The following is a 27598-nucleotide window of genomic DNA, read 5'->3' on the forward strand; positions in this document are numbered from 1 at the left end:
AAACATATTCAGCGAGGTAGCCTCCACCACCTCAGTGGGCAGAGAATTCCAAAGATTCACCACCCGCTGGGAGAAGAAGTTCCTCCTCAACTCTGTCTTAAACCGACCCCCCTTTATTTTGAGGCTGTGTCCTCTAGTTTTAACTTCCTTACTAAGTGGAAAGAATCTCTCCGCCTCCACCCTATCCAGCCCCCGCATTATCTTATAAGTCTCCATAAGATCCCCCCTCATCCTTCTAAACTCCAACGAGTACAAACCCAATATCCTCAGCCTCTCCTCATAATCCAAACCCCTCATCTCCGGTATCAACCTGGTGAACCTTCTCTGCACTCCCTCCAATGCCAATATATCCTTCCTCATATAAGGGGACCAATACTGCACACAGTATTCCAGCTGCGGCCTCACCAATGCCCTGTACAGGTGCATCAAGACATCCCTGCTTTTATATTCTATCCCCCTCGCAATATAGGCCAACATCCCATTTGCCTTCTTGATCACCTGTTGTATCTGCAGACTGGGCTTTTGCGTCTCATGCACAAGGACCCCCAGGTCCCTTTGCACGGTAGCATGTTTTAATTTGTTTCCATTGAGATAGTAATCCCATTTGTTATTATTTCCTCCAAAGTGTATAACCTCGCATTTCTCAACGTTATACTCCATTTGCCATATCCTCGCCCACTCACTCAGCCTGTCCAAATCTCTCTGCAGATCTTCTCCGTCCTCCACATGATTCACTTTTCCACTTATCTTTGTGTCGTCTGCAAACTTCGTTACCCTACACTCCGTCCCCTCCTCCAGATCATCTATATAAATGGTAAATAGTTGCGGCCCGAGTACCGATCCCTGCGGCACGCCACTAGTTACCTTCCTCCAACCGGAAAAACACCCATTTATTCCGACTCTTTGCTTCCTGTCGGATAGCCAGTCCCCAATCCACTTTAACGGGGGTAGGTCGCTGACTAAGAAGTTAAGAAGCGTTCTCAGGCATGTTTAAATTATTTTATCATAAATTTGTGATAAGAACTGTGAGGGACTTGTGACCTGATAGTTGGTGAAGTGACGGTATACTCCAAGTAGCACTGGACTGAAAAGCAGACCTCTGAGAGTAGATTCTAATGGTTATAATCCTACCCAAGGCATGGCCAGTGACAAATCAGAGCTCAAGTGGGGACCGGACAGGTCTCTTCCTGCCATTTGGAAACTAAGAACAAGAAACTTATCGATTAAAATGATTAGAGAATAGAGCCAACCTTTCAAGTCTGGATGACACTTCAGAAGAGCTCTTATAAAGGGTCATCCAGACTCGAAACATTGACTCTATTCTCTCTCCACAGATGCTGTCAGACCTGCTGAGATTTTTCAGCATTTTCTGTTTTTGTTTCAGATTCCAGAATCCGCAGTATTTAACTTTTATGATAAAATGATTTGGTCTGATTGGAATCCCCACGACCCTCCCGCAAAACAGAGGGAGTGGTGGCAAAGGGAGAAAAAGGGTAAGGATGATAAAGTCTGGGTTCTGATTCTCCAAGACCAAGTAGAATTAACAAAATGAGTGAACCAGTTTATCAAGAATAGAAGTTACCCATCCCTAACAAAAACTGATCAAATTAAAATAATTAGGTTGATGAATATAACAAAAAAAATTAATGGGTGAAGTTTAAAATCAAGTTTGTTTTGTTGTTAGGGAAGTTTTTTAAACTTGTGTAAAGTGTCAAGTTTTTTCTGCTCACTCCCCACCCCTTTAGGTTCTGCAGAAAAGTTAACCCTTTCAGCAGACAGTTCATTTGTTTTTAAATCGCACGAAAACTCGTGTCTATTTTAGTTTATAATTGAAGATTTATGGGAATTGGCGAAGATGGGCTTTTGACATTTTTAAAGTATAAAAAAGTGATCTTGGGAAAGGATTCACTGCTTCATCTTACCTGCTGACACATCAACGTGTTCACACTGATGAGAGACCTTTTAAATGCTCAGACTGTGGGAAGTGCTTTAAAAGATCTGGTGCACTGATATGCGCCATCAATGTGCTCACACTGACGAGAGGCCATTCAGATGCAGACACTGTGGGACTGGGTTCAGACAATCATATAACCTCACTGTACATCAGCGAGTTCACACTGGGGAGAGGCCGTTCACCTGCTCTGATTGTGGCCAGGGATTCTCTCAGTCATCCAACCTTCTGAAACACCAACGAATCCACAATTAACCATAGTGATCGGATTCTGCTGTTAATCACATTCAGGACTTAAATGTGTTCATTAGGTCTGTTTCTGCTGGAGTTGATGAAATCCAACCCAGTTATAGGGGTTAATATTCTGGATAAAAGTCAAATAAATTAGCTTTGTGTTCAATACTGTGCATTGAATCTTTTCAATAACATCAACATAAATGAATTCCTTTTGAAATATATGGATAAAAGCAAATTACTGCAGCTGCTAGAATCTGAAACCAAAAGAGAAAATACTGGAAAATCTCAGCAGGTCTGGCAGCATCTGTAAGGAGAGAAAAGAGCTGATGTTTCAAGTCCAGATGACCCTTTTGTCAAAGCTCAAAACACCAGCTTTGACAAAGGGTCATCTGGACTCAAAACATCAGCTCTTTTCTCTCCTTACAGATGCTGCCAGACCTGCTGAGATTTCTCCTTTGGTTCCTTTTGAAATACCTCCCTTTGTTCTTCCTCCATCTTCACCTCCCACAAATGCTCATGGAGGAGAAACTCATGATCTTCTTTGTTGCTAAGTTTGAGACAATTCAATCAGCTGCCTCTGCTGCTTCCCTCCCTTTCCATATTCCTTCAGGTGCAGAAAGAGGCCATTCAGCCCAGCAAGTCTGCACCAATGCTCTGAAAGAACATCTTAACCAGCCCCCTTTACCACACCGCCCCCCCCCCCCCTCCGCCTCCCATCATGTCCCAATAACCCCAGGCGCATTTTCCATGCCTACTGCACCTAAGCTACACATCTTGGGACAACAGGCAATTGAACATGGCCAATCCACCTGACCTGCACATCATTAGCTTGTGGGAGGAAACTGGACATCCGAAGGAAACGCATGCAGACCTGGGGAGAACATGCAAACTCCACACAGACAGTGACCCAAGCTGGGAATCGAACCTGGGTCCTTGACACTTTGAGGCAGCAAGCTAATTGACTGGACAAAATCTCCTTTAAGGTTCCCCTTTATCTTAGCTCTGAACTCACATCTTCCTCTAGTTTCTCTCACCTTCTCTCATGTCCTCTTAGACCTCAGGGTGGTGCAAGCAGGCATTTAAGACGCATTCAGATGAACACCTGAAATGCTATAGCATAAAAGGGTACAGACCAAGTGAAGTGCTGGGTGATGGGATTGGAACGGAATGGTGTTTGATGACCAATGCAGACACGATTGGCTGAAAGGCCTCTTTCTGTGCTATCAAACTCTATGAGGAAGGAGGGTTGTTGATGTGCTGTCTGGGTGGGTGATATTTGGAGGAGCTGTCTCCCTAGGACTGAACTAAAGCATTTCATAGCAATGTGAGCCTTATAAGGAGCTCTTGGCGACACATAAAATCTCCTCACTCTGCTGAGCAACACTTTTGTATCTATTTCAGGCAGTGTGGGGAAAGACCCTGAGTGCACAGCTCAGGAATTTTAATAGCCAGGCACTGTGAACTCACTCACAAATCACATATGCCACATTCGAAGTTGAGATACATTTGTCCATGTTCAAATTTTAACTACTGTTCATAGAATCATAGAATCCCTACTGTTCAGAAGAGGCTATTCAGCCTATCGAGTCTGCATTGACTCTCTGACAGAGTATCTCACCCAAACCTCTCCTCTGCTCTATCCCTCCAACCCCACATATTGACCATGGCTAATCCATCTGACCTATACATCTTTGGACTGTGGGAGGAAACCAGAGCATCCAAAGGAAACACATACAGACACGGGGAGAGGTGACAGACAGACAGTCACCCAAGCTGGATTTGAACATGGGTCCCTGGAGCTGTGTGGCATAACTGCCGTTCCACTCTTTTTGCTGCTGAACACTCAGTGACAACATATGGAAGCCCTGGTCAGAGCTGATTGTGTAGTGAGGTTATCAATGGGTTTCGAATGTAAATTCACACACAATGAAGATCAGAATCATGTGCGTTTTTTCTTGCTCCACCGCCTGAACCAATAACCGTCTGCACCTATTTACCAAATATAAAAATGCTTTATGAAATGAGCAGTTTCCAATAAAATGAGTAAAACCCGAAACCAAAGACCACCAGCATCTCATTCACTTCATTTAACAAAGTGGGGTGTGTTTAATCTACTTTGATGACTGTTTTTATCCAGAACGTCATTGACACAGAATATTAGAACATGTTTTTATTTGATGGTGGGCTAATATAACTATCAGGGGATTTGATATAAACCCTGTCAAACATTACATTTTCAATCCAGCTTTCCAAAGAGAGAATACAGTCGGCAGCAGCTTCGACTTATCGACAGTCAGTGAAAACAGAATGTCAGTGAGGCAGTCACACACTGAGACCACACACGAGTCAGAGCCTTTCTCCAATATGCTTATTTTAGAAATAAAGAACTTATAAACTTCCCAAGGCAGCTTCTCCGGCAAGTGCAGGAGATGTAACAGCTGCACTTTCACCTCCTCCCTACTCACCATCCAGGGGTTACACATACGTGCCTCAATCCCAAATGTGTCAAATAGTTTGAAATCACATTTTGGAAATGGATGGATATTTGTTTAAAATAAATTAACACAATACATTTTTTATATAGATTCTAAGTTAAAAGATTTAATATCTCCACTGTATGTGGCATCTGTGCTATCTTATCCATGTAATGAAGTAAACACGACAAAATTCAACAAAATACAAAAGGTATTGTTACTGAGAGAATACATCATCAATATTTGATTTAATTTATTCTTGTTGCATGTACTGGGATACAGTGAAAAGTATTGTTTCTTATGTAGTAGACAAACAAAGCATACTGTTCATAGAGTGCAGAGGGGAAAAGGAAAGGATACGGTGCAGAATATAGTGCTGTCGTTACAGGTATGGTGAATGGAAAGGTGAGCTTAATATATGGTAGGTCCATCCAAAATTCTGATGCAGCAAGGAAGTTGTTCTTGAATTAGTTGGCAGGTGTTTTCAGACTTTTGTATCTTTTTCTCGACAGAAGCAGGTGGAAGAGAGAAGGTCCGGGGTATGAGGGGTTCTTGATTATGCTGGCTGCTTTCTGAGGCAGTGGGAAGTGTAGAGAGAGTCAATGGATGGGAGACTGGTTTGCGTGATGGACTGGGGTATGTTCAGAACCCACAACCCTTTGTAATATTACTATGTGAATACATCACTAATAAAGGAGTTAGTGAGAGTGAAAGAGAAGGCTCTGAAAATCAAAGAGTAGCTCTTGAGAAAATCTCAAACCAGTCATTTAAAAATATATATTTTGATGCCCGAAGTAGAACCTTTCAGGCACAGAATTGTAGATTTTCCACCAAAGAACAATTTAGGATTAAAGTAAAAGTTTATAATTTTGTTGTAACAGAATTCCTGTTGAAAGTTCTTGAATTAAAAGAAATGGTGTTGTCAAAAATGGACCCTGAAGCCCTGAAAATTGGTGACATCGCCAGAATATTAAACCCCAGCCAGTCATATCAGCAGGAACAAAACCACGTATCAATACTAAACAAGATAAACAGCAGCAGTAACAGCAGAATCCAACCCCTGCAGTCACTAATGAATTTGCTGATGTCTCAAGAACCATTGTGACTGAGTGAATCCCTTCCCACACACAGAGCAGTTGAATGGTCTCTTAGTGTGAGTGCATTGGTGAGCCAGCAGCTTGAACCCCAGCCACGGAGCAAGTGAACGGCCTCTGTCCAGTGTGAACTCGCTGGTGAGCAGTGAGGTTGGATGACCGATTTTCCCACACACGGAGCAGCTGAATGGCCTCTCTCCAGTGTGAACTCGCTGGTGTAAAACAAGATTGGATGACTGCCTGAAACTCTTTCCACAGTCAGTGCAGCTGAATGGCTTCTCCTCAGTGTGAATTCGTTGGTGTCTCAGCAGGGTGGGTAAAACTGTGAATCCTGTCCCACACATGGAACAAGTAAATGGTCTCTCCCCAGTGTGAATTCGTTGGTGTGCAATGAGAGAGGTTGCCTGTCTGAAACTCTTTCCACAGGAAGTGCAGCTGAATGGCTTTTGAGTGTGAATCCGCTGGTGTGACAGCAGGTGGGATGACCCAGTGAATCCCTCCCCACACATGGAGCAGGTGAAAGGCCTCTCCCCAGTGTGAACTCGCTGGTGTAATGTGAAGTTGGATGACTGAGTGAATCTCTTTCCACACTCAGGGCAGGTGAACAGTCCCTCCCCAGTGTGAGTGCGTTGGTGTGCCGTGAGTGCTGAAGAATGCCTGAACCTCTTTCCACAGGGAGTGCAGCTGAATGGCTTCTCCTCAGTGTGAATTCGCTGGTGTGACAAAAGACCAGATAACTGAGTGAAAGCCTTCCCACACACAGAGCAGGTGAATGCCCTCTTCCCCGTGTGAACTCGCTGGTGTAATGATAGGTTGGATGACTGAGTGAATCCTTTCCCACATATAGAACAGGTGAATGGCCTCTCCCCAGTGTGACTGCGTTGATGGTTTTCCAGCAGGGATGGATAATTGAATCCTTTCCCACAATCTTCACATCTCCACCGTTTCTCCATGCTACCGGTGTCCGTGTGTCTCTCCAGGTTGGACAATCAGTTCAAGTCTTGTCCAAACATTGAACAAATGTATGGTTTTTCCTCACCTTGTATTTTGCAATGTTTTCTCAAGCTGAACAACTGGTTAAAACTCTTTCCACAGTCAGTTCACTGGAACACTCACTCGGGTGTGTGTGTGTGTGTGTCTCGGTGCTTGTCCAGTCACTGATGTTTGAAATGTGTTCTTTTAGAGCAGTTGATCATTTATCCTTCCACATTCAAAGACCGATGATATTCAGATGCTGATGAATGGAGTTACTCAACCAGAGCTTGATCTGACGTTTCACATCTGCAAATCCTTCGCTTCTGATCTCCTGTAGAAACAGTTCACAAACTCCGCTTCTCCGGGACAAACAAGAGCCAAGGCCAGCAATGACACTGCGCATGCTCCACATCACAATGCCCGGGGACTGATTGACGGCAGGCGCGGGCCAATAGGAAGAGGGGGCGGGGCTGGAGGACCGAGCGGGAGCGGCTGGTCCTCCAACCAATCAGAGTGAATGAGGGGCGGCCAGGTCGGGAGTGGAGCATGCGCGGCAATGGTAAGGCGGTTGTGAGCCTGGCAATGCAGCGTGCGGTCTGAGCATGCTCAGTGTCAGTCATGGTGCAGGGGAGAGTTCGGGAGGAGATTGTGAGCACAGGGTAGGAATGGAAACCACGGCTGCACTGGAAACAGCACCAACTTCTGGCCTAGGCTGCAGGCCCCGGCTTTACTGTGGGGACAGGCCCAAGGGGAGCGGGCTCGGTAGCCGCCATCTTACGAGTGTGAATGAGGGCGCTCAGAGAGGCGGAGCGTCCTCCCTGGCAATGGGCTTGGGTTACCTAGGCAATCATTTTGGGAGAGGAAGTGGGTCTGGTTCAGATGTCCTGCAAGGGTGGCCATCTTGGTGAGGGTATAGTGAGCGGGCGTTGCAAGGTGCGGGTTACCCAGGCAACCGGACGCGGCCATCTTGGAGCGGGACAGAGACTGGGATTGACAAATTGGGGGAGAGAATATTCCAGAGAAACGAGAATTGTCTGCTCTGAATTTCTATCCTGTACTCATTGTGAGCACTCTTTTCAAACCATTTTCCAGGGGAGGATTTACACAAATTAAAATAAACATCAAAATCTGACAGAGATTTATCAGGAGCTGAATATCATCGACCTCTGCATGAGGAAGGAGAAATGTTTGTTTGGTCTGTGGGAAAAAATTTCAAACATCAGTGTGACTGGAAAAGCACCGAGACACACACATGAGTGAGAGTGTTCGAGTGAGCTAACTATGGAAAGAGCTTCAACCAGTTACACAGCCTGAAAAACATTACACCATTCACAGCGAGGGCATTGGTGAGACCGCAGCTGGAATACTGTGTGCAATATTGGTCCCCTTATTTGCGGAAGGATATATTGGCCTTGGAGGGAGTGCAGAAAAGGTTCACCAGGTTGATACCGGAGATGAGGGGTGTTGATTATGAGGAGAGACTGAGCAGATTGGGTTTGTACTCGTTGGAATTTAGAAGGCTGAGGGGGGATATTCATAGAATCATAGAAATCCTACATTGCAGGAAGAGGCCATTCGGCCCATCAAGTCTGCACCGACCACAATCCCACCCAGGCCCTGCCCCCATATTCCTATATATTTTACCCACTAATCCCTCGAACCTACACATCTCAGGACACTAAGGGGCAATTTTAGCATGGCCAATCAACCTAACCCGCACAACTTTGGACTGTGGGAGGAAACCGGAGCACCCGGAGGAAACCCACACAGACACGAGGAGAATGTGCAAACTCCACACAGATAGTGACCCGAGGCTGGAATCGAACCCAGGTCCCTGGGGCTGTGAAGCAGTAGTGCTAACCACTGTGCTACAGTGCCGCCCTTATAGAGACCTATAAGATAATGAAGGGGCTGGATAGGGTAGAGGTGGAGAGATTCTTTCCACTTAGAAAGGAAGCTAGAACTAGAGGGCACAGTCTCAACATAAAGGGGGGTCAGTTTAGGACAGAGTTGAGGAGGAACGTCTTCTCTCAGAGGGTGGTGAATCTCTGGAATTCTCTGCCCACTGAAGTGGTGGAGGCTACCTCGTTGAATATGTTTAAATCACGGAGAGATGGATTCCTGATCGGTAAGGGAATTAGGGGTTATGGGGATCAGGCGGGTAAGTGGAACTGATCCACTTCAGATCAACCATGATCTCATTGAATGGCAGGGCAGGCTCGAGGGGCTAGATGGCCTACTCCTGCTCCTATTTCTTATGTTCTTAGAAACTGTACACGTGTTGTGTGTGTGGACGAGGCTTCAACTGATTGTCCAACCCAGAGAGACACGAGGGCACCGGCACCATGAAGAAACTGTGGAAATGTGGGGACTGTGAGAAGGGATTCAATTATCCATCCCACTTGGAAATCCATCAACACAGTCACACTGGGAACAGCATCACAAAGAGACCGCGGAAATGTGAGGATTGTGGTGAAGGATTCTATTATCCATGCCTGCTGGAAGTCCACTGACGCAGTCACGCTGGGAAGAAGCTATTCACCTCTTGTGTGTGTGGAAAAGGATTTATTAAGGCAGCGAGCCTCGTGTCACACCTGCGAATTCACACTGAGGAAAGACCGTATGACTGCACATACTGTGAAAGGAGGTTTAAACAGTCATCTACCCTCACTGCACATCAGCCAATTCACACTGGGATGAGACCATTCAGCTGCTTCGTATGTGGGAAGAGATTTACTCAGTTATCTCACCCTGCTTACATACCAGTCCTCCATCCTGTTAATCCACCAACCACTCACACTGGGGAGAAGCGATTCACCTGCTCCATACGTGAGAAAGGATTTACTCAGTCGTCTGGCCTTTGGTCACACCACAGAGTTCACACTGAGGAGAGGCCATACCCCTGCTCAGTCTGTGGGAAGGGATTTACTCAGTTATCCCACCCTGCTAACACAGCAGAGAAATCACACTCGGAAGAAGCCAAAAAGCTGCACTTCCTGTGGGAAGAGCTTCAGGTCTTCATCCAACCTCAGTGCACAGAAGCGTGTTCACACTGGGGAGAAATCATTCACCTGCTCCAAGTGTGGGATGGAATTCACTCAGTCAGCCAACCTGGAAATACACAAGAGAATTCACACTGAGGAGAAACCATTTAGCTGCACCTCCTGTGGAAAGAGCTTCAGGCAGTTATCCACACTCACTGCACAGCAACGCACTCACACTGGGGAGAGGCCATTCACCTGCGCTGTGTGGGGGAAGGCATTCACTCAGTCAGCCAGCCTCATGTTAAACCAGCAAGTTCACACTGAGGGGAGTCTGTTCAACTGCACTCACTGTAGAAAGAAATTCAGGCAGTCTTCCGCGCTCACTGCACACCAGCGAATTCACATTGGGGAAAAATCATTCAACTGCTCCGTATGTGGGAAGGGCTTCACTCAGTCATCTGGGCTTTGGTCACACCAGCGAGTTCTCATTGGGGAGAAGCCATTCAGCTGAACTCTCTGTGAAAAGAGTTCCAGATCTTCATCTGATCTGAACGTACAAAGCGAGTTCACACTGGGGAGAGGTCGTTCACCTGCTGTGTGTGTGGAAAGGGTTTCACTCGGTCAGCCAATCTGTGGACACACCAGAGCGTTCACAAGTGACTGCAGGAGTTGGATTATATTGTTATTTGCTGTTAATCACACCGAGGATTGTTAGTCTATTTTTTATTTGGTTTGTTTTTGCTGGTGTTAACAGCCCCATCGCAGACAGAACTGTAATATTGTGGAAAGAGCTTGATTTTTGGGGCTGCTGAGTCCCTATTTAAAAGCACCAGCTGTGATCTTTCTCTCTAACTCAAGAACTCTCGACAGGTACGAGTTCACAATAAAATTATCAACCTCCACTTGAATTCCATGTTGATCATTGATGCAAAATCTACAACTCAGTGTTGAAAGGTTCCAGCTCCAATTAGAAAATGCTGATTAATCCTTGCTGACAATTCTCACTGACTTAAATATTCTTTACAATGGGAACTCTATTACATTATCAAGATACACTGAACAAAACAGAAAAATATTTCACAGTCACATCAGTAAAATCTTCATCAATCAACACTGATACTGATGAAACTTGGAAGTCGCTGAGTTCTCTCATTTCTGACACAGCAGCAGCAACATTTGGTAAAAGTTGCAAAGATGGTTTGAGACCCACTCAGCAGAGATGACATCTGTCATTGAAGCAAAAAGCAAAACCTACCTGATGTACAACATCAACCCAAAAGCTGGAGCACTGTGTCACTTGAATGTAGCCAGGACAGATGTGTAAAAAGCAGAGAGAGATTGTGCAAATAATCATTGGATCAGCCTATTTCAAGAAATGCAAATTGTCTGTGGCAACAGAAATCTCTGTGCTGTGTATGATGGGATTAGGAGAGTAGTTGGCCTTCCCATCATCAAAGTTGCTCCCCTGAAATTGTCACTTGAGCTGGAAAAGGCTATTGATTGCAAACCTACCTCAGTTGATCTTTCTCTACACCCTCGCTATGACTGTATCACGACATTCTGCACTCTCTCCTTCCCAATGTACAGTATGCTTTGTCTGTATAGCGCACAAGAAACAATATTTTTCGCTGTATACTAGTACATGTGACAATAATAAATCAAACAGACCGCACAGAGAAACTAACTTTATAACAATCAGGATAGAATTAAACACACTGGTATGTTGGGATGTCCTGTGGTTGTGAAAGGCTCTGTAGAAATGTAAGTTTATAAATTGAAGATTTATGTTCTCTGATCTTGTTATCTGGAACTGAAGTAATTTCAGCCACCCCCATCTTGTCACTTATTAAATTCACTTTGGTTCAGACAAGACTTTAACCAATTAAGGCAAAGGCAGAATTCTCTGGATAGTAAATTTAAAAATAAGTTTATTCAATGAGAGAGGTTTACTGAACAACTTTAAGACATTGGCTTTTATAACTTGATGTGGGTGATCAGTCTGGAAGGTTAACCCTCTCTGGCTCCTTCTTTGACAGGACTTTTTGTGGAATTCAGCCTCAGGAGTCTGGCTCCATCTTTGACAGGAATTTCCTTAAAACTCAGCCTCGGGACTCTTCAGTATTTGGCCAGCAGGGAAGACCTTTGGAACCTCTACTTTTATTCCCTTACATCAGAGTTGGGCCTGTTTAACATGACAATTGGTCAATTTGATGAGATTAATTCAATTGAATCCCCAATATTTACACCACCTTTTCTCTTCATCTTATTCAGGAATACAACATAATTGTTTCAGACTATCCCTTTACCTGATTCCATACAATCCCTTGTTCATACAGTTTCAAATATTGAAGAGTTTGAAGGTCCCTCTCGCCAGTACATTTATCTTCATTGCACATTCTTTACAGACACAGCAATAAGCTTTTACATTTTTACAGTAAATAAAACTCAGCCTTTTACTATAACTACTGATTCATTAATTGTAACTTAATACAATCATGTTAATGGCTGGTGGCTAATTAATACAGGATTCTTTAATTCATTTGGTTAATACAAGATTCACTGGTTCAAAAAGACACACGATGGAAGACAATAGGTTTCTTTCTTATTCACCTTGATCAGACTGAACAATCGACCTTATTCTTGAGCCAGATTTGACGGAATATAATGTCCTGTAGCTTATCAAAATGAGAGAAGAAATTCTTAGTTTAAACAATTTCTGCTGGTTATGCAGTTTCCACAAGCATTTGGGTGATTACAGCATTAATTTTTAAAATAAAGCTTCATTCACATGTCAGAGTTTAAGATTGTTTCCTTGACCTTGTTACTTAGAATGTTCAAGGAACAATTCAGCACAGTAACAGGCACTTGGGCCCACCGAGCCTGTGCCAATAGAGCTTCTATCTCTCTGTTCACCTCCTGTCTGTCTATCAAGATACACCTTGAACATTGCTAAGGTGCCTGCTTCCACCCCCTTCACTGGCAGTGCATTCCAGGCACCCAGCACCTCTACAGAGTCATAGAGGTTAACAGCATGGAAACAGGCCCTTTGGCTCAACTTGTCCATGCTGCCCCTTTTTTTAAACGACTAAGCGAGTCCGAATTGCCCGCATTTGGCCCATATCCCTCGACAGCAATCTTGCTCGTAACTGTCTAAACGTTTTTCAAAAGACAAAATTGTACCCACCTCTACTACTACCTCTGGCAGCTTGTTCCAGACACTCGCCACCTCTGTGTGAAAAAGTTGCCCCTCTGGACCCTTTTGTATCTCTTCCCTCTCACCTTAAACCGAGGCACTCTAGTTTTAGACTTTGGGAAAAGTTATTGAGTATCTCGCTGATCTATGCCCCTCATTATTTTATAGACCTCTATAAGATCACTCCAAAGCCTCCTACGCTCCAGAGGAAAAAGTCCCAGTCTATGCAGCCTATCCTTATAACTCAAACCATCAAGTCCTGGGAGCATCCTAATAAATCTTTTCTGCACTCTTTCTAGTTTAATAATATCTTTTCTATAATAGGGTGACCAGACCTGTATGCTGTATAACAAGTGTGGCCTTACCAATGTCTTGTGCAACTTCAACAAGACGTCCCAACTCCTGTATTCAATGTTCTGACCAATGAAACCAAGCATGCCGAATGCCTTCTTCACCACTCTGTCCACTCGTGGCTCCACTTTCAATGAGCTATGAACATGTACCCTTAGATCTCTTTGTTCTATAACTCTCCCCAATGCCCTATCATTAACTAAGTCCTACCCTGGTTCGATCTACCAAAATGCATCACCTCGCACTTATCTAAATTAAACTCCATCTGCCATTCGTCAGCCCATTGGCCCAATTGATCAAGAACCCATTGCAATCCGAGCTAACCATCTTCACTGTCCACTATGCCACCCACCTTGATGTCATCTGCAAACTTACTAATCACACCTCCTAAATTCTCATCCAAATCATTAATATAAATGACAAATAATAGTGGACCCAGCACCGATCCCTGAGGCACATCACTGGTCACAGGCCTTCAGTTTGAAAAACAACCATCTACAATCACCCTCTGTCTTCTGTCATCAAGCCAATTTTGTATCCATTTGGCTACTTCACCCTGGATCCCGTGAGATTTAATCTTATGCAACAACCTACCATGAAGTACCATGTCAAAGGCCTTGCTAAAGTCCATGTAGACAACAACAACTGCACTGCCCTCATCTACCTTCTTGGTTACCCCTTCAAAAAACTCAATCAAACTTCTGAGACATGATTTTCTACTCACAAAGCCATGCTGACTGTCCCTGATCAGTCCTTGTGTCTCTAAATGCCTGTACATCCTGTCTCTCAGAATACCTTCGACCAGCGTACCCACTACAGATGTGAGGCTCACCAGCCTGTAGTTCCCAGGCTTTTTCCTGCAGCCCTTTCTAAACAAAGGCACAACATTTGCCATCCTCCTATCTTCAGGCACCTCAGCTGTGGATGTCAATTCAAATATCTCTGCTCGGGGACTCGCAATTTCCTCCCTAGCCTCCCACAACGTCCTGGGACACACTTCATCAGGTCCTGGGGATTTATCTACCTTGATGTGCTTTAAAACTTCGAGCACATCCTTCTCTGTTATGTGCACACTTCTCAAGACATCACGATTTATTTCCCCAAGTTCCCCAACATCCATGCCTCAACAGTAAATACTGATGAGAAATATTCATTTAGGATCTCACCCATCTCTTGTGGATCCGCACATAGATGACCTTGTTGACCCTTAAAAGACCCTACTCTCTATACTCTGTATTTGTAGAATCTCTGGATTCTCCTTTGCCTTATCTGCCAAAGCAATCTCATGTCCCCTTTTTGCCCGCCTGATTTCTCTCTTAACTGTACTCCTACACCCTCTATACACTTCAAGGGATACACTTGATCCCAGCTGCCTATGCATGTCATGTGCCTCCTCCTTCTTCTTGACCAGGGCCTCAATATCCCAAGTCATCCAGGATTCCCTACTTCTACCAGCCTTGCCCCTCACTCTAAGAGGAATGTGCTTTTCCTGAACCCTGGTTAACACACTTTTGAAAGTCTCCCACTTACCAGACGTCCCTTTACCTTCCCACAGACTCCCCCAATTAACTTTTGAAAGTTCCTGCCTGATACCATCAAAATTTAGAATTTTAACCTTTGGGCCTGACCTATCATTCTCTATAGCTATCTTAAAACTAATAGAATTATGGTCACTGGTCCCAAAGTGATCCCTCACTAACACTTCTGTCACCTGCCCTTCCTTATTTCCCAAGAGGAGGTCAAGTTTTGCCCCCTCTCTAGTCGGGCCATCCACATACTGAATGAGAAATTCCTCCTGAATACATTCAACAAATTTCTCTCTATCCAACCCTCTCATACTATGGCTGTCCCAGTCAATGTTGAGAAAGTTAAAATCGCCGACTATTACCACCCTATTTTTTGGAGCTATTTGTAATCTCCTTACATATTTGCTCCTCAATTTCCCGCTGACTATTTGGGGGCCTATAGTACAACCCTATCAAAGTGATTTTCCCCCTTCTTACTTCTCAGTTCTACCCATATAGACTCAGTGGGCGAACCCTCGGATATATCCCCTCAGTACTGCTGTGATGTTTTCCCTCATCAAAAGTGCAACTCCCCCTCCTCTCTTACCTCCTGTTCTATCTTTCCTATAGCATCTGTACCCTGAAACATTGAGCTGCCAGTCTTGTCCCTCCCTCAGCCATGTTTCAGTAATAGCTATAATATCCCAGTCCCACGTACCCATCCATGCCCTGAATTCATCTGCCTTGCCTGTTAGGCCTCTTGCATTGAAATAAATGCAGTTTAATCTGGACTTCCCTTGCTCTCTGCTCTGCTTTTGACTGACCTGTCCAGTACTAGGATTACTGACACTGTCTTTACTATTTAATGTGCTCTCTTTAACTTCTGTCCTCAATCTTCTCTTCTGTCTCCCTATTGCTTTGGATCCCACCCCCCTGCCAAACTAGTTTAAACCCTCCCGAGTGGCTCTCGCAAATCTCCCCGCCAGGATGTTAGTCCCCCTCCAGTTCAGGTGTAACCTGTCCCTCTTGAACAGGTCACCCCTTCCCCAGAAGAGATCCCAATGATCCACAAATCTAAATCCCTGCCTCCTGCACCTGCTCTCAAGCCAGGCATTCATCTGCCTAATCTTCCTATTCCTACTCTCACTAACATGTGGCACCGGCAGTAATCCAGAAATTACTACCTTCGAGGTCCTGCACTGTAGTCTGCTGCCTAACTCACTAAATTCACTCTTCAGGACCTCATCCTTTTTCACCATGTATGTGAAAACTTTCCCCGCATGTTTCCCCGAACCTCATCACCTCTCACCTTGTGCCCTCTTGTAGTCGACCCTTCTTCCCTGGGGAAAAGCCTCTGACAATCCACCCTACATTTGCTTCTCATAGTTTTGTGGAGGTCACTCCTCAGCATCCGTCTTTCCAGTGAAAACAATCCGAACTTGTCCAACCTCTTCTTGTACCTTAAATCCTCCAGACCAGCAACATACCATTTGACACTCAGGAAAGGAAAGGCTCGGGCTGTTTTTTCCTAGGACAGAGAAGACTGAAGGGTGACCTGATGCAACTCTTTAAGATTATGAAGGGGTTCAATATTCCAATAGGTATTTCAGTGAGAAACCTCTTTACCCAGTGAATGGTGAGAATGTGGAACTCGCTACCACAGCGAGTGGTTGAGGTGAACAGCATGAATACATTGAAGGGGAAGCTCGATACATACATGAGGGAGAGAGGAATAGAAGGATATGCTGATGGGGGGAGATGAAGAGGGGTGGGTGGAGGCTCATGTGGGGCATAAATACTGACCAATTGAGCCGACTGGCCTGGCCCTGTGCTGTAGACTCAATGGAACAGAGACAAATGTACCTACCTGTAGTATAGAAAACACACTACTTACTATCCAGGATAAAATAAATGTCCCTCATCAACTTTTGTGGATCATTTCAGTGGAGATGTACACTCCCAGGCTCAAAGAGCATCAGCCCACTGGAAACAAAGTTGTGAGACCGGCCAGTCCAGCAGAAAGAAACCCTCCGACCCTCCCACTTCACCAACTGTCAGCATGAACATGGTTCAGTCCTGGATGTGATCAACAGCAGCAATAACAGCAGAATCCAACCTCTGTAATCAATTATGAACTCGCTGGTGTCTCAGCAGGGTAGATGACTGAGTGAATTCTTTCCCACAGTCAGAGCAGGTGAATGGTCTCTCCCCAGTGTGGACTCGCTGGTGTCTTCTCAGGTTGGACAAATCTCGGAACTGCTTCCCACAATCAGAGCAGGGAAATGGTCTCTCCCCAGTGTGAACTCGCTGGTGTTTTTGCAGAGTGGATGAATCTTTGAATTTCTTCGCACACACTGTGCAGATGAACGGCCTTTCCTCAGTGTGAATTCGGTGGTGTGTCAGCAGATGGGTTGAATTTTTGAATCCCTTCCCACAGTCAGAACAGATGAATGACCTCTCCTCGGTGTGAACCTGTCGGTGTCGTATCAGGTTGGATAACCATCTGAACCTTCTTGCGCAGTGAGAGCAGCTGAATTGTTTCTGCTCAGTATGAACTCGCTGGTGTGTCTGCAGGTTGGATGACTGAGTGAATCCCTTCCCACACTGAGAGCAGGTAAACGGCCTCTCCCCAGTGTGAGCTCGCTGGTGTGTCAGCAAATCGGAGAACTGATTGAATCTCTTCCCACACTCAGAGCAGCTGAAAGGCCTCTCCCCAGTGTGAATTCGCTGGTGTGTCTGCAGGTTGGATAACTGAGTGAATCCCTTCCCACACACAGAGCAAACAAATGGCCTCTCCCCAGTGTGAACTCGCTGATGCATCTTCAGGGTGGATGAATGTTTGAAACCTTTCCCACATGCAGTGCAGGTGAATGGCCTTTCCTTAGTGTGAATTCGCTGGTGTGTCAGCAGGTGGGATGAATTTGTGAATCCCTTCCCACAATCAGAGCAGGTAAACAGCCGCTCCCCAGTGTGAATGCGTCGGTGAGTTTCTAGTTTTGAGGGGGTTATGAATCTCTTTCCGCAGTCCTCACATTTCCATGGTTTCTCCGTGGTGCAGGTGTCCTTGTGTCTCTCCATGTTCAACAATCAAATTAGGTTTCTGCACACAGGACACCCGGCTCCAAATGGGAATGTTTTTTCAAGCTGTGTAACTGGTTAAAACTGGAACACTCAGTTCAGAGTGTGTGTGTTGATGCTTTTCCAGTCACACTGATAGTTAATAACTGCTGAAGCTGATAGAGCAGACAATTATTTCTCCATCTAGATTCAGAGGCCACTGATGTTCACTTTGCAATGAATCAACTGAATCTTTCAGATCCTGATGCGACGTTTGATTTGAGATTTCTGGCTTAAATCCTCACTTCTAACATCTGTAAAAGAAGTTGACAAAAGTAATCAGTGTTAGTACAGGATAGAAATTCAGAACAGACAATTCTAGTTCCTCTGGAGCACGTTTTCCTCTCTCATTCCCCAAAATCTGTAAATTTCATTCGCACACATTGGGAGGCAATGCCCGAGTGGTATTATCACGAGATTATTCATCCAAAACTCAGCTAATGTTCTGGGGACCCAGGTTCGAATGACGCCACGGCAGTCGGTAGAATTTGAATTCAATAAAAAAAATGTGGAATTAAGAATCTATTGATGAAGGTGAAACCATTGTCGATTGTCGGAAAACCCCATCTGGTTCACTAATGCCCTTTAGGGAAAGAAATCTGCCATCCTCACCTGTCCTGGCCTACATGTGACACCATAGCCACAGAAATGTGTTGGTTCTCAACTGCCCTCTGAAACAGCCCAGTGACCCAATCAGTTCAAGGGCAATGAGGGATGGGCAATAAATGCTGTAAGAAGTTTAACAACACCAGGTTAAAGCCCAACAGGTATATTTGGTAGCAAAAGCCACACAAGCTTTCGGAGCTCTAAGCCCCTTCTTCAGGTGAAGAGCTACATGTGACACCATAGTGACTGACACCATAGTGACTTAGAGCTCCGAAAGTTTGTGTGGCTTTTGCTACCAAATAAACCTGTTGGACTTTAACCTGGTGTTGTTAAACTTCTTATTGTGTTTACCCCAGTCCAACGCCGGCATCTCCACATCAATAAATGCTGGCCATCCAGTGATGCCCATGTCTCACGAATGAAGAAAAAAGAACTCTCCCTCCATTCTCATTCTGCTGGATCTAATATTCACCCTCCCAATTTTCCTGAAGAGGCTGATTGACAGACCTGGGCCAAACTTTCCAGAGTCTGCAGCCTCCCTGGATTCACTTCCTTTCCCTTCAGTTGCTGCAAGTCAACAATTTCCCCAGAAATGAGAAAAGAAATGGAAAGGGGAAGAAAAGAAAGTGTTTTACTCACAGATTTTGGCCTCTTTTAAGGCGACAGGAGAAAGTTTCAGTCTGTGTGAAGTTCAACCTGCATTGTCACAAAGCCCGCGCCCTGGATTGTCTGGAGGGCCACAGCCCTTCCGGTCCTCCAACACTTCCCATGGGTCAACAATTCAGCATGAACGTCAGAGGGTGGGTTCTCCCCCGGAACATTCGCAGCTTCCCCTCTCCATTAGACATGCGCAGTCCCGGACTTTGGGGGGAGGGGGAGATCACCGAGCGGCTTCTCGCTCTGGCCGGAGCCGTCAGCCGGTTGCCTGGAAACCTTGGCTCGATGTGGTGTAGGGGGAGGGAACAATGGGTGGGGGCGGGGCTCCCGGGTCCGCGCGCCCGGGCCTGCGCACTGGAACCCGGAGACGTCACCGCGTAGCAGAGTGATTCTTATTGGCTATTCAGGCACGCCTCCATTGTGACGTCAGAATACGGAAATTGTCCAATGAGCTTCAGAGTGAAACTTCCTCCTCTGGGCAACATCTGGGAGGAAATCAATGTTTCCCCCTTTCCATTTATTTTCTCATTCTGGGGGAAATTGGGGACTTGCAGCAACTGAAGGGAAAGGAAGTGAATCCAGGAAGGCTGCAGACTCTGAAAAGCTTATAGACGAACATCGGAATTAGGAGCAGGACTAGGCCCAGGTATCTTTTTCTTTAGAATAGAATCCCTACAGTGCAGAAGGAGGCCATTCGGCCCATCGAGTCTGCACCGACCACAATCCCACCCAGGCCCTACCCCCACATATTTTACCTGCTAATCCCTCTAACCTACGCATCTCAGGACTCTAAGGGGCAATTTTTAACCTGGCCAATCAACCTAACCTGCACATCTTTAGACTGTGGGAGGAAACCGGAGCACCCGGAGGAAACCCACGCAGACACGAGGAGAATGTGCAAACTCCACACAGACAGTGACCCGAGCCGGGAATCGAACCCGGGACCCTGGAGCTGTGAAGCAGCAGTGCTAACCACTGTGCTACCGTGCCGCCCAAAGATATTGACATCCTTTAGCCCCCTCAGTTTGACACATTTATTTATCTGGCTAATCGGATGGCCTCTTACCCAATGTTCACAATTAAAGGGGGAATTTTCCCAGGAGAAAGCTAACATTTAAATGAACAGAACATTTGTATGGTACAGAGATATGTATAATGTAGTTATATTGTATCTACTACGTTATTTATGATCCCTTATTTCTTGTCTTGAAATATATAGCAATGTGGCTACTTTATATATTTCCAGTGATGGAAACATTACAACATAGAAGGAATCAGTTTGGCAACTCAGATCCATGCCAACTCTCTGTGGAGCAATTCAGTCAGTCCCATTCCCTCTCTATATTCCCATTCCCCTGAGTTTCACATCACAATGGAATGGGGTGAGAGTGCCAGATAATCTGGGACTGGGGTGGAGTTGTGCAATGTCACTGAGGAGGAACAAAACGGTCTTGATGATGATGTGGATATGTGGCTGGAAGCTCATCTTGGGGTGAAATATTTCAGCACCAGGTTAAAGTCCAACAGGTTTATTTGGTAGCAAATAAACCTTTGCTACCAAATAAACCTGTTGGACTTTAACCTGGTGTTGTTAAACTTCTTACTGTGTTTACCCCAGTCCAACGCCGGCATCTCCACATCATGAAATATTTCACCATGATTGTGAACAGCCTTGTTCAGCCTCAGACAGTTGCCAGGAAGAGGGAGAGAGTTTTTTAAAAAAGATTATTTATTCGTCGCAAGTAAGGCTTACATTAACATTGCAATGAAGTTCCTGTGAAATTCCCCTAGTCGCCCCACTCCGACGCCTGTTCGGGTCAATGCACTTTTTTAACCAGCACATCTTTCAGTTGCTGGCGAGGGAGTGGAGTTTGCAGTCAGACTGAAGACAATGGGTTCAGTTTTCCCAGTATTTATACAAAAGAAATTTCTGTTCTTTTAGTACTGCAAGTCAGATAAGTCAGGATGGTGTGTGAGTTGGAGGAATTCGGAGGTGATGGTGTTTATATCCACCTGCTACCTTGGTCCTTCTAGATGCTGGAGGTTGAGGGTTTAGGAGATTCTGTCAAAGTTCTTGTCAAGATGCAGATGTATAAATCCCTCTCTTTCACCCCAGCCACTCCTACTTCTCTCTATCTCCTCCCACAGTGCCACAGTGGATCTTGTGTAGACCCAGACTGTGTGGCAGGTTTCCTTCCCTGAAGGACATCAATAAACCAGTTGGGTTTTTATGACAATTCAGCAGCTTTCATGGTTACCTTTTCCTCACGCTGACCCCACAAATTACCAGATTTCCAGATTCATTCAGCTCAATTTCACAACCCACCTTTGCATTTTTGTGGGTTCTTTTTCACTCTGTTTTCTGTTTTAAATCAATTTTGCACTGTTTTAGAAGAGGGGGACTTGCAGTTGGGAAACTGAAACCAAACATGACATCAGAACCTGATGGAGTCGGCCAATTTATTGTAACCTGAATATCATTGTATTTTGAACATGGAAGAAAAAAGTGCCATTCACAGTGGAGAGAAAATGTACATGTGTTCTTTGTGTGGAGAATCATCTGGCCTTTAGGAACATAGTTGCAGTCACAACAGGAAAATAGCATGTGAGGATTGTGGGAAGGAATTCAATTACCCATCCCTGCTGGAAACTCATCAACGCAGTCACACTGGGGAGAGGCCATTCACCTGCTCCCAATGTGGGAAGGGATTCAATCAGTCATCCAACCTCGCAACACACCAGCGAGTTCACACTGGGGAGAAACCGTTCACCTGCTCTGAATGTGGGAATGGATTCGCTCATTCATCCACTCTGTTGAAACAGCATGAACTCACACTCAGGAGAAGCCATTCATTTGCTCCCAGTGTGGGAAGGGATTTGCTGACTTAACCAATTTGTTGAAACACCAGCAAGTTCACACTGGGGAGAGGCCATTCACCTGTTCCCAGTGTGGAAAGGGATTTGTTCAGTCAGCCACTTTGTTCACACACCAGCGAATTCACACTGGGGAAAGGCCATTCACCTGCTCTGTGTGTGGGAAAGAATTCAGTCGGTTATCAACTCTCCTGACACACCAGCGAGTTCAAACTGGGAGAAGTCATTCATCTGCTCTGTGTGTGGGAAAGGATTCAATCACTCATCCAACCTAGCAATACACCAGCGAATCCACAGAGGAGAAGCCATTCATCTGTTCTGTGTGTGTGAAGGGATTCAATCAATCATCTAAACTAGCAATACATCAGCGGGTTCACAGTGTGGAGAGACCATTCACTTGTTTGCAGTGTGGGAAGGGATATGTTACCTCATTGAATCTTCTGACACACCAACAAACTCACAAGTAACTGTTGTGACTGGATTTCAAATTAGGGAGAAACCGTGAAAATGTGGAGACTGTGAGGAGAGTTTCAGTTACCCGTCAGAGCTGGAAGCTCATCGAGGATTCTTTGTTGATAGAGGTTTTCTACAAGCTACTCAGAGACTTGTCTTCTCTCTGGAAGTTTCAAGGCAGTCTATACTCATTATAGCAAATATATTTATAGTTGCTAACTATTTAAAGTGGGATTTACATTGATAAGAGGAATGTTGCTTATTTGGAACTGAAATTGTGATAAGTTAGAAATTAAAGTTCTTTCCTTTCACTTTTAAATATTATTCAACTGTTAATAGTCAAACTGTTTCATTTGTTGGAATTATATTTGAACTTTTATTTAAAAATGTTTATTTTACCATGAAAAATCCCTAATTTGTCAGTGGAATCATTCCTGGAGTGAAGCAACCTATCCTCACACTTATGCCAAAATAGAAAAATTGTTGGGGTCTACTCTGATTTTCTAATGTAATTTAGAGGTTCTGGTCCAGGACCCTAACAGAAAGGATTCACTCAATCATCCACACTGCAAACACTCTGGTTTCACACTGGGGAGAGACCTTACAAATGCCCAGACTGCAGGAACTGCTATAAAAGTTGTGGAGAACTGATGTCTCATCAGCGTATTCACACTGATGAGAGACCATTCAGATGCTTTTACTGTGAGCCTGGGTTCAGGGGATCATCTCAACTCACTGTACCCCAGTGAGTTCACACTGGGGAGAGACCGGGTCCCGATGGACTTAATCCTAGGATCTTACGTGCGGCTATTGAGATAATAGCAAAATTTTGATAATCTGAAATAAAAACAGAAAATTGGAAAAATTTGGCCTGGCAGCATCTGTGGAGAGAGAAACAGAGTTAATGTTCGAGTCCGAATGTCTGTTCTTTAGTTGAAGAGGGGTAGAAATGGTGAGTGAGATAGTGACACTGACATCAACTATCAGCGCAGGATAGAAATTCAGAACAGACAATTCCACTTTCTCGGAACATTCTTTCCTCTCCTTCACCCAAACATGTGGTTCAATCAAACAAAAAGACCAAAATCGGCAACAAAGTACCAATAGAATCCCCCTCCCCAGGGCCACCTGGGCACAGGCAAGATCACAGAAAATCAGTCGGCAGCCAGAGTGACCCCTGCCTCCCCCTTCAGCCACACCCATCCTGGATCTACAGATTGCTGTTTTAACCAGGGTCTAGAGCAGGTCCAGGAGAAGATCCTCTCCCTCACCCACCCCCTCCACACTACAGCCTTCTGGACTCAACATTCAGTCCAACAGTTACAGAGAGTGAACTCTCAGCCCGTTCTGTTTCTTTATCTTTGACTGTTTCATTTTTCTTTCTTTCAGTCGGAAGCCCCCCTACTCCAGACACAGCTTCTGTTTCTTTTGTTTCTTCTCTCGCTCCATCTCCATTCCCTTTGGCTCTTGGGGATTCACTTTTCTCTCATTCGATCTCTCCTGTCTTCCACCCTATCACAGACCTTCCTTTAGTCCCTGTCCCACCCACCCCTTTCTCCAAACCTGTTACATTTCTAACTTTTTCCAGTTCTGGTGAAAGGTCGCAGACTTGAAATGTTAACTCTGTTTCTCTCTCTGCACAGATGCTGCCTGACATATTGAGTTTTTTTCCAACATACCATTTGCCTTTTTTACTGTCTTTTACACCTGCATGCTTACCTTCAGTGATGAGTGTACGAGGACACCCAGGTCTTGTTGCATATTTCCTCCTCCTACTTTATGGCTATTCAGATAGTAATCTGTCTTCCCGTTTTTGCTCCTAAAGTGGATGACCTCACATTTATCCAAATTATACTGCATCTGCCAATCATTTACCCACTCACTCAACTTGTCAAATTACACTGAAGGATTGCTGCATCCTCCTCACAGCTCACCCTCCCACCTTGCTTTGTGTCATTAGCAAATTTGGAGATATTGCATTTAGTTCCCTCATTTAAATCAATAATATATACGTAGTAAATAGCTGGGGTCTCAGCTCTGATCCCTTCAGTACCCTATTAGTCACTTCCTGCCATTTGGAAAAAGACCCATTTATCCCTACTCTTTGTTTCCTGTCTGCCAACTAGTTTTCTATCCATCTCAATACACTGCACCAATCCTATGTGCTTTAATTTTACACGTTAATCTTTTTTGACTTTGTCGGAATTCTTCTGAAAGTTTAAATAAACCACATCCACTGGCTCCCCCTCATCAACTCGACTAGTGATATCCTCAAAGAATTCTAATAGTTTTGTCAAGCACAATTTCCCTTTCTGTGCGATCCTGCCACTGTTTTTCAAGTGTTTTGCTATAAAATCCTTGAAAATTGATTCTTGAATATTCCCCACTAACAGTGTCAGCCTTACTGGTCTATAATTCCTTACTTTCTCCCTACCCTCCCTTTTTAAATAGTGGGGCTACATTAGCTATCCTCCAACCTGTAGGAACTGTTCCAGAGTTTATAGAATCTTGGAAGTTGACCACCAATTAATCTACTATTTCTCAGGCATCTTCCTCATGTACTCTGGGATGCAAATGATCAAGTCCTGAGGATTTATAGGCCTTTAATCCCATCAGTTTCCCCAACACAAATTGTCGACTAATACTGATCTCCTTCAGTTCCTTCCTCTCACTAAACCCTGTGTTCCCCAACATTTTTGTGTCCTCCTTTGTGAAGACAGAACCAAAGTATGTAGTCAGTTGGTCAGCCATTTCTTTGTTCTCCATTATAAATTCTCCTGTTTCTGACTGTAAATGACATTTGTCTTCATCAATCTTTCTCTCTTCATATACCAGTAGAAATTTTTACAGTCAGTTTTTATGTTCCCTGCAAGCTTACTCTCATATTCCATTTTCCTCTTCTTAATCAATCCCTTGGTCCTCTGTTGCTGAATTCTAAACTGCTCCCAATCATCAGGTCTGTTGTTTTCCTTGGCCAAATTGTATGTCTCTATCTTGGATCTAATGCTATCTCTAATTTCTCAGAATTCTCTGTGTTGTGTCTCACTGCAAAATCCCTAATTTTCCACTTTGGGAAGTTCATCACATGATGATATTTTGAGTCAGACCTGAAGCACTTGTTAATTGTTCCCCAGTCATTCCTGGGGTTCATTTGTTTATTAATGCTGTTCCAATCTGTCTTTTGTTGTGATATCCAGATCTGCTATAGCTGCTTTCACCCCCTACAAAACCTGTCAAAGTCTAACCATGTTTCATAACCATCCAGTAGATCATCTATCTTGTCAATCTCATCATTGAACCCAAACAGTAGATCCAAACCTTTATCAGTGTCCAACTGATGGACATCCAGCTCACAAAATACTTTGCTTCTGATTTTCCTTTTGCTGGGAAGTGACAATGCCAAGGCCAGACCTTGTTTCCCCCTTGGTAGGGATGTAACCAGTGTCCACATCTCCACTTTCATATGGTTCAGACTCTGAGAGCAGCAGCGGGTAATCTGACCCTGACAATTCCCACTCACTTTCAGCCATTTCTCACAAAAGCTGCTGGGATTGCAAAACTTCTGTCTGAAAAATATTTCCCTTTAGCTTCCAATCTCCACCATTAGAAAATATTCCCTCTGACCATGTTACAATCCTGACAGTCTTAAGGTGAAAGAAGAAGTTGGAGCCAACCTTTATTTGGTACAGATTTATTTAGAGTGAAACTTCACAGGTATTTCCCTCCTAACTTCACGCTATGTCAGTACATGTCTCTTTATTTGCATTCATAATCATCCAATCAATGCCCTCAATTTGTATTTACTTAATCTCAAATGATTTGTTATCCCCAAGAGTGGGAGCAGATAATAAGTCTAATCGGAGTGACTGCTGCGATGTCTCAACAGAGGTTGAATCATTCAACGAATATGATTAACAGAAAAATCCCATCACAATAGTTACTTGTGAACTCGCTGGTGTGTCTGCAGAGTGGATGACTGAGTGAATCCCTTCCCACATGTGGAGCAGATGAAAGGTCTCTCTCCAGTGTGAACTCGCTGGTGTAACCGCAGGTTGGATGAGCGAGCAAAACCTTTCCCACAAACGGAGCAAATGAATGGCCTCTCCCCAGTGTGAACTCTCTGGTGTTTCAGCAGATTGGCTGAATGAGCAAATCCCTTCCCACACTGGGAGCAGGTGAATGGTCTCTCTCCGGTGTGCCCTTCCTTGTGTATTGCTAGGTTGGATGACTGATTGAATCCCTTCCCACATACAGAGCAGGTGTATGGTCTTTCCCCAGTGTGAATTCGCTGGTGCGTCCGCAATGTGTGAGAGTGAGCAAATCCCTTCCCACACTGGGAGCAGGTGAACGGCCTCTCCCCAGTGTGAACAGTCTGGTGTGTCAGCAAATTTGATGACCGACTGAATCCCTTCCCACATTGGGAGCAGGTGAACGGCTTCTCCTCAGTGTGAATTTGCTTGTGTAATGCAAGGTTGGATGACTGAGTGAATCCCTTCCCACACACAGAGCAGGTGAACGGTCTCTCTCCAGTGTGCATTCGCTGATGTTTCAGCAGATTGGATGAGTGAGCAAATCGCTTCCCACACTGGGAGCAGGTGAATGGTCTCTCCCCAGTGTGAATTCGCTGGTGTTTTACTAGGGTGGATGGGTGAGCAAAACCCTTCCCACACTGGGAGCAGGTGAATGGCCTCTCCCCAGTGTGACTGCGCCGATGAGTTTCCAGCAGGGATGGGTAATTGAATTCCTTCCCACAGTCTCTACATCTCCATGCCATCTCCCTGTTGTGACTGCAATTGTGCTCCGAAAGGCCAGATGATTGGTTGAAGTCTTGTCCACACAGAGAACATATATGTATAGTTTCTCTCCACTGTGAACGGTGCTATTTTCTTCCACGTTCAAAATACAATGATATTCAGGTTACAATAAATTGGCCAATTCCATCAGGTTCTGATACATTGTTTGAATCCTCATCTTCTAAAACCCTGTGAAATTGATTAAAACAGAAAGAAGAGAGTCAGGGAACCCACAAAAATACAATGGTTGTGAAATTGAGCTGAATTAATCTGGGGCCAGCACTCGGAAAAAGTGACCATGAAAGCTTTTGGATTGTCATGAAAAACCCAACTG

At 44.7% G+C, this 27598-nt stretch overlaps 5 protein-coding genes across 5 annotated transcripts in view; 2 read left to right on the forward strand and 3 right to left on the reverse strand.

Moving 5' to 3' along the window:
* LOC144481037 (uncharacterized) overlaps positions 1-27598 on the forward strand; it is a 297288-nt gene that overhangs the window by 100417 nt on the left and 169273 nt on the right. The gene's annotated exons all lie outside the window — the stretch shown is intronic.
* The window catches only part of LOC144481041 (uncharacterized), a 211559-nt gene that overhangs the window by 98938 nt on the left and 85023 nt on the right, over positions 1-27598 (forward strand). The window lies entirely within an intron of this gene.
* LOC144481057 (uncharacterized) overlaps positions 1-27598 on the reverse strand; it is a 128029-nt gene that overhangs the window by 97855 nt on the left and 2576 nt on the right. The window contains exons 2-3 of the mRNA XM_078200708.1: positions 26437-27453; positions 15965-15970 (exon numbers count right to left, since the gene is read on the reverse strand). Coding sequence (XP_078056834.1) covers positions 15965-15970; positions 26437-27245 — 815 coding nt within the window. The 5' untranslated portion in view covers positions 27246-27453. The remainder of the gene's footprint in view (positions 1-15964; positions 15971-26436; positions 27454-27598) is intronic.
* On the reverse strand, positions 4128-6709 carry LOC144480671 (uncharacterized). Its single transcript, XM_078200267.1, has 2 exons — positions 5917-6709; positions 4128-4177 (listed from the first exon to the last, which is right to left on the reverse strand). The coding sequence occupies exons 1-2, from the start codon at positions 6707-6709 to the stop codon at positions 4128-4130; spliced, it is 843 nt and encodes a 280-aa protein (XP_078056393.1).
* LOC144481030 (uncharacterized) lies at positions 15878-19386 on the reverse strand. The gene is made up of 2 exons (XM_078200671.1): positions 19127-19386; positions 15878-18135 (listed from the first exon to the last, which is right to left on the reverse strand). Exon 2 carries the CDS (start codon positions 17840-17842, stop codon positions 16889-16891), a length of 954 nt encoding a protein of 317 aa, XP_078056797.1. The 5' UTR covers positions 17843-18135; positions 19127-19386; the 3' UTR covers positions 15878-16888.

This window comes from Mustelus asterias, chromosome 30 (genome assembly GCF_964213995.1).
Source record: "Mustelus asterias chromosome 30, sMusAst1.hap1.1, whole genome shotgun sequence".
NCBI classification, from domain to species: Eukaryota; Metazoa; Chordata; class Chondrichthyes; order Carcharhiniformes; family Triakidae; genus Mustelus; species Mustelus asterias.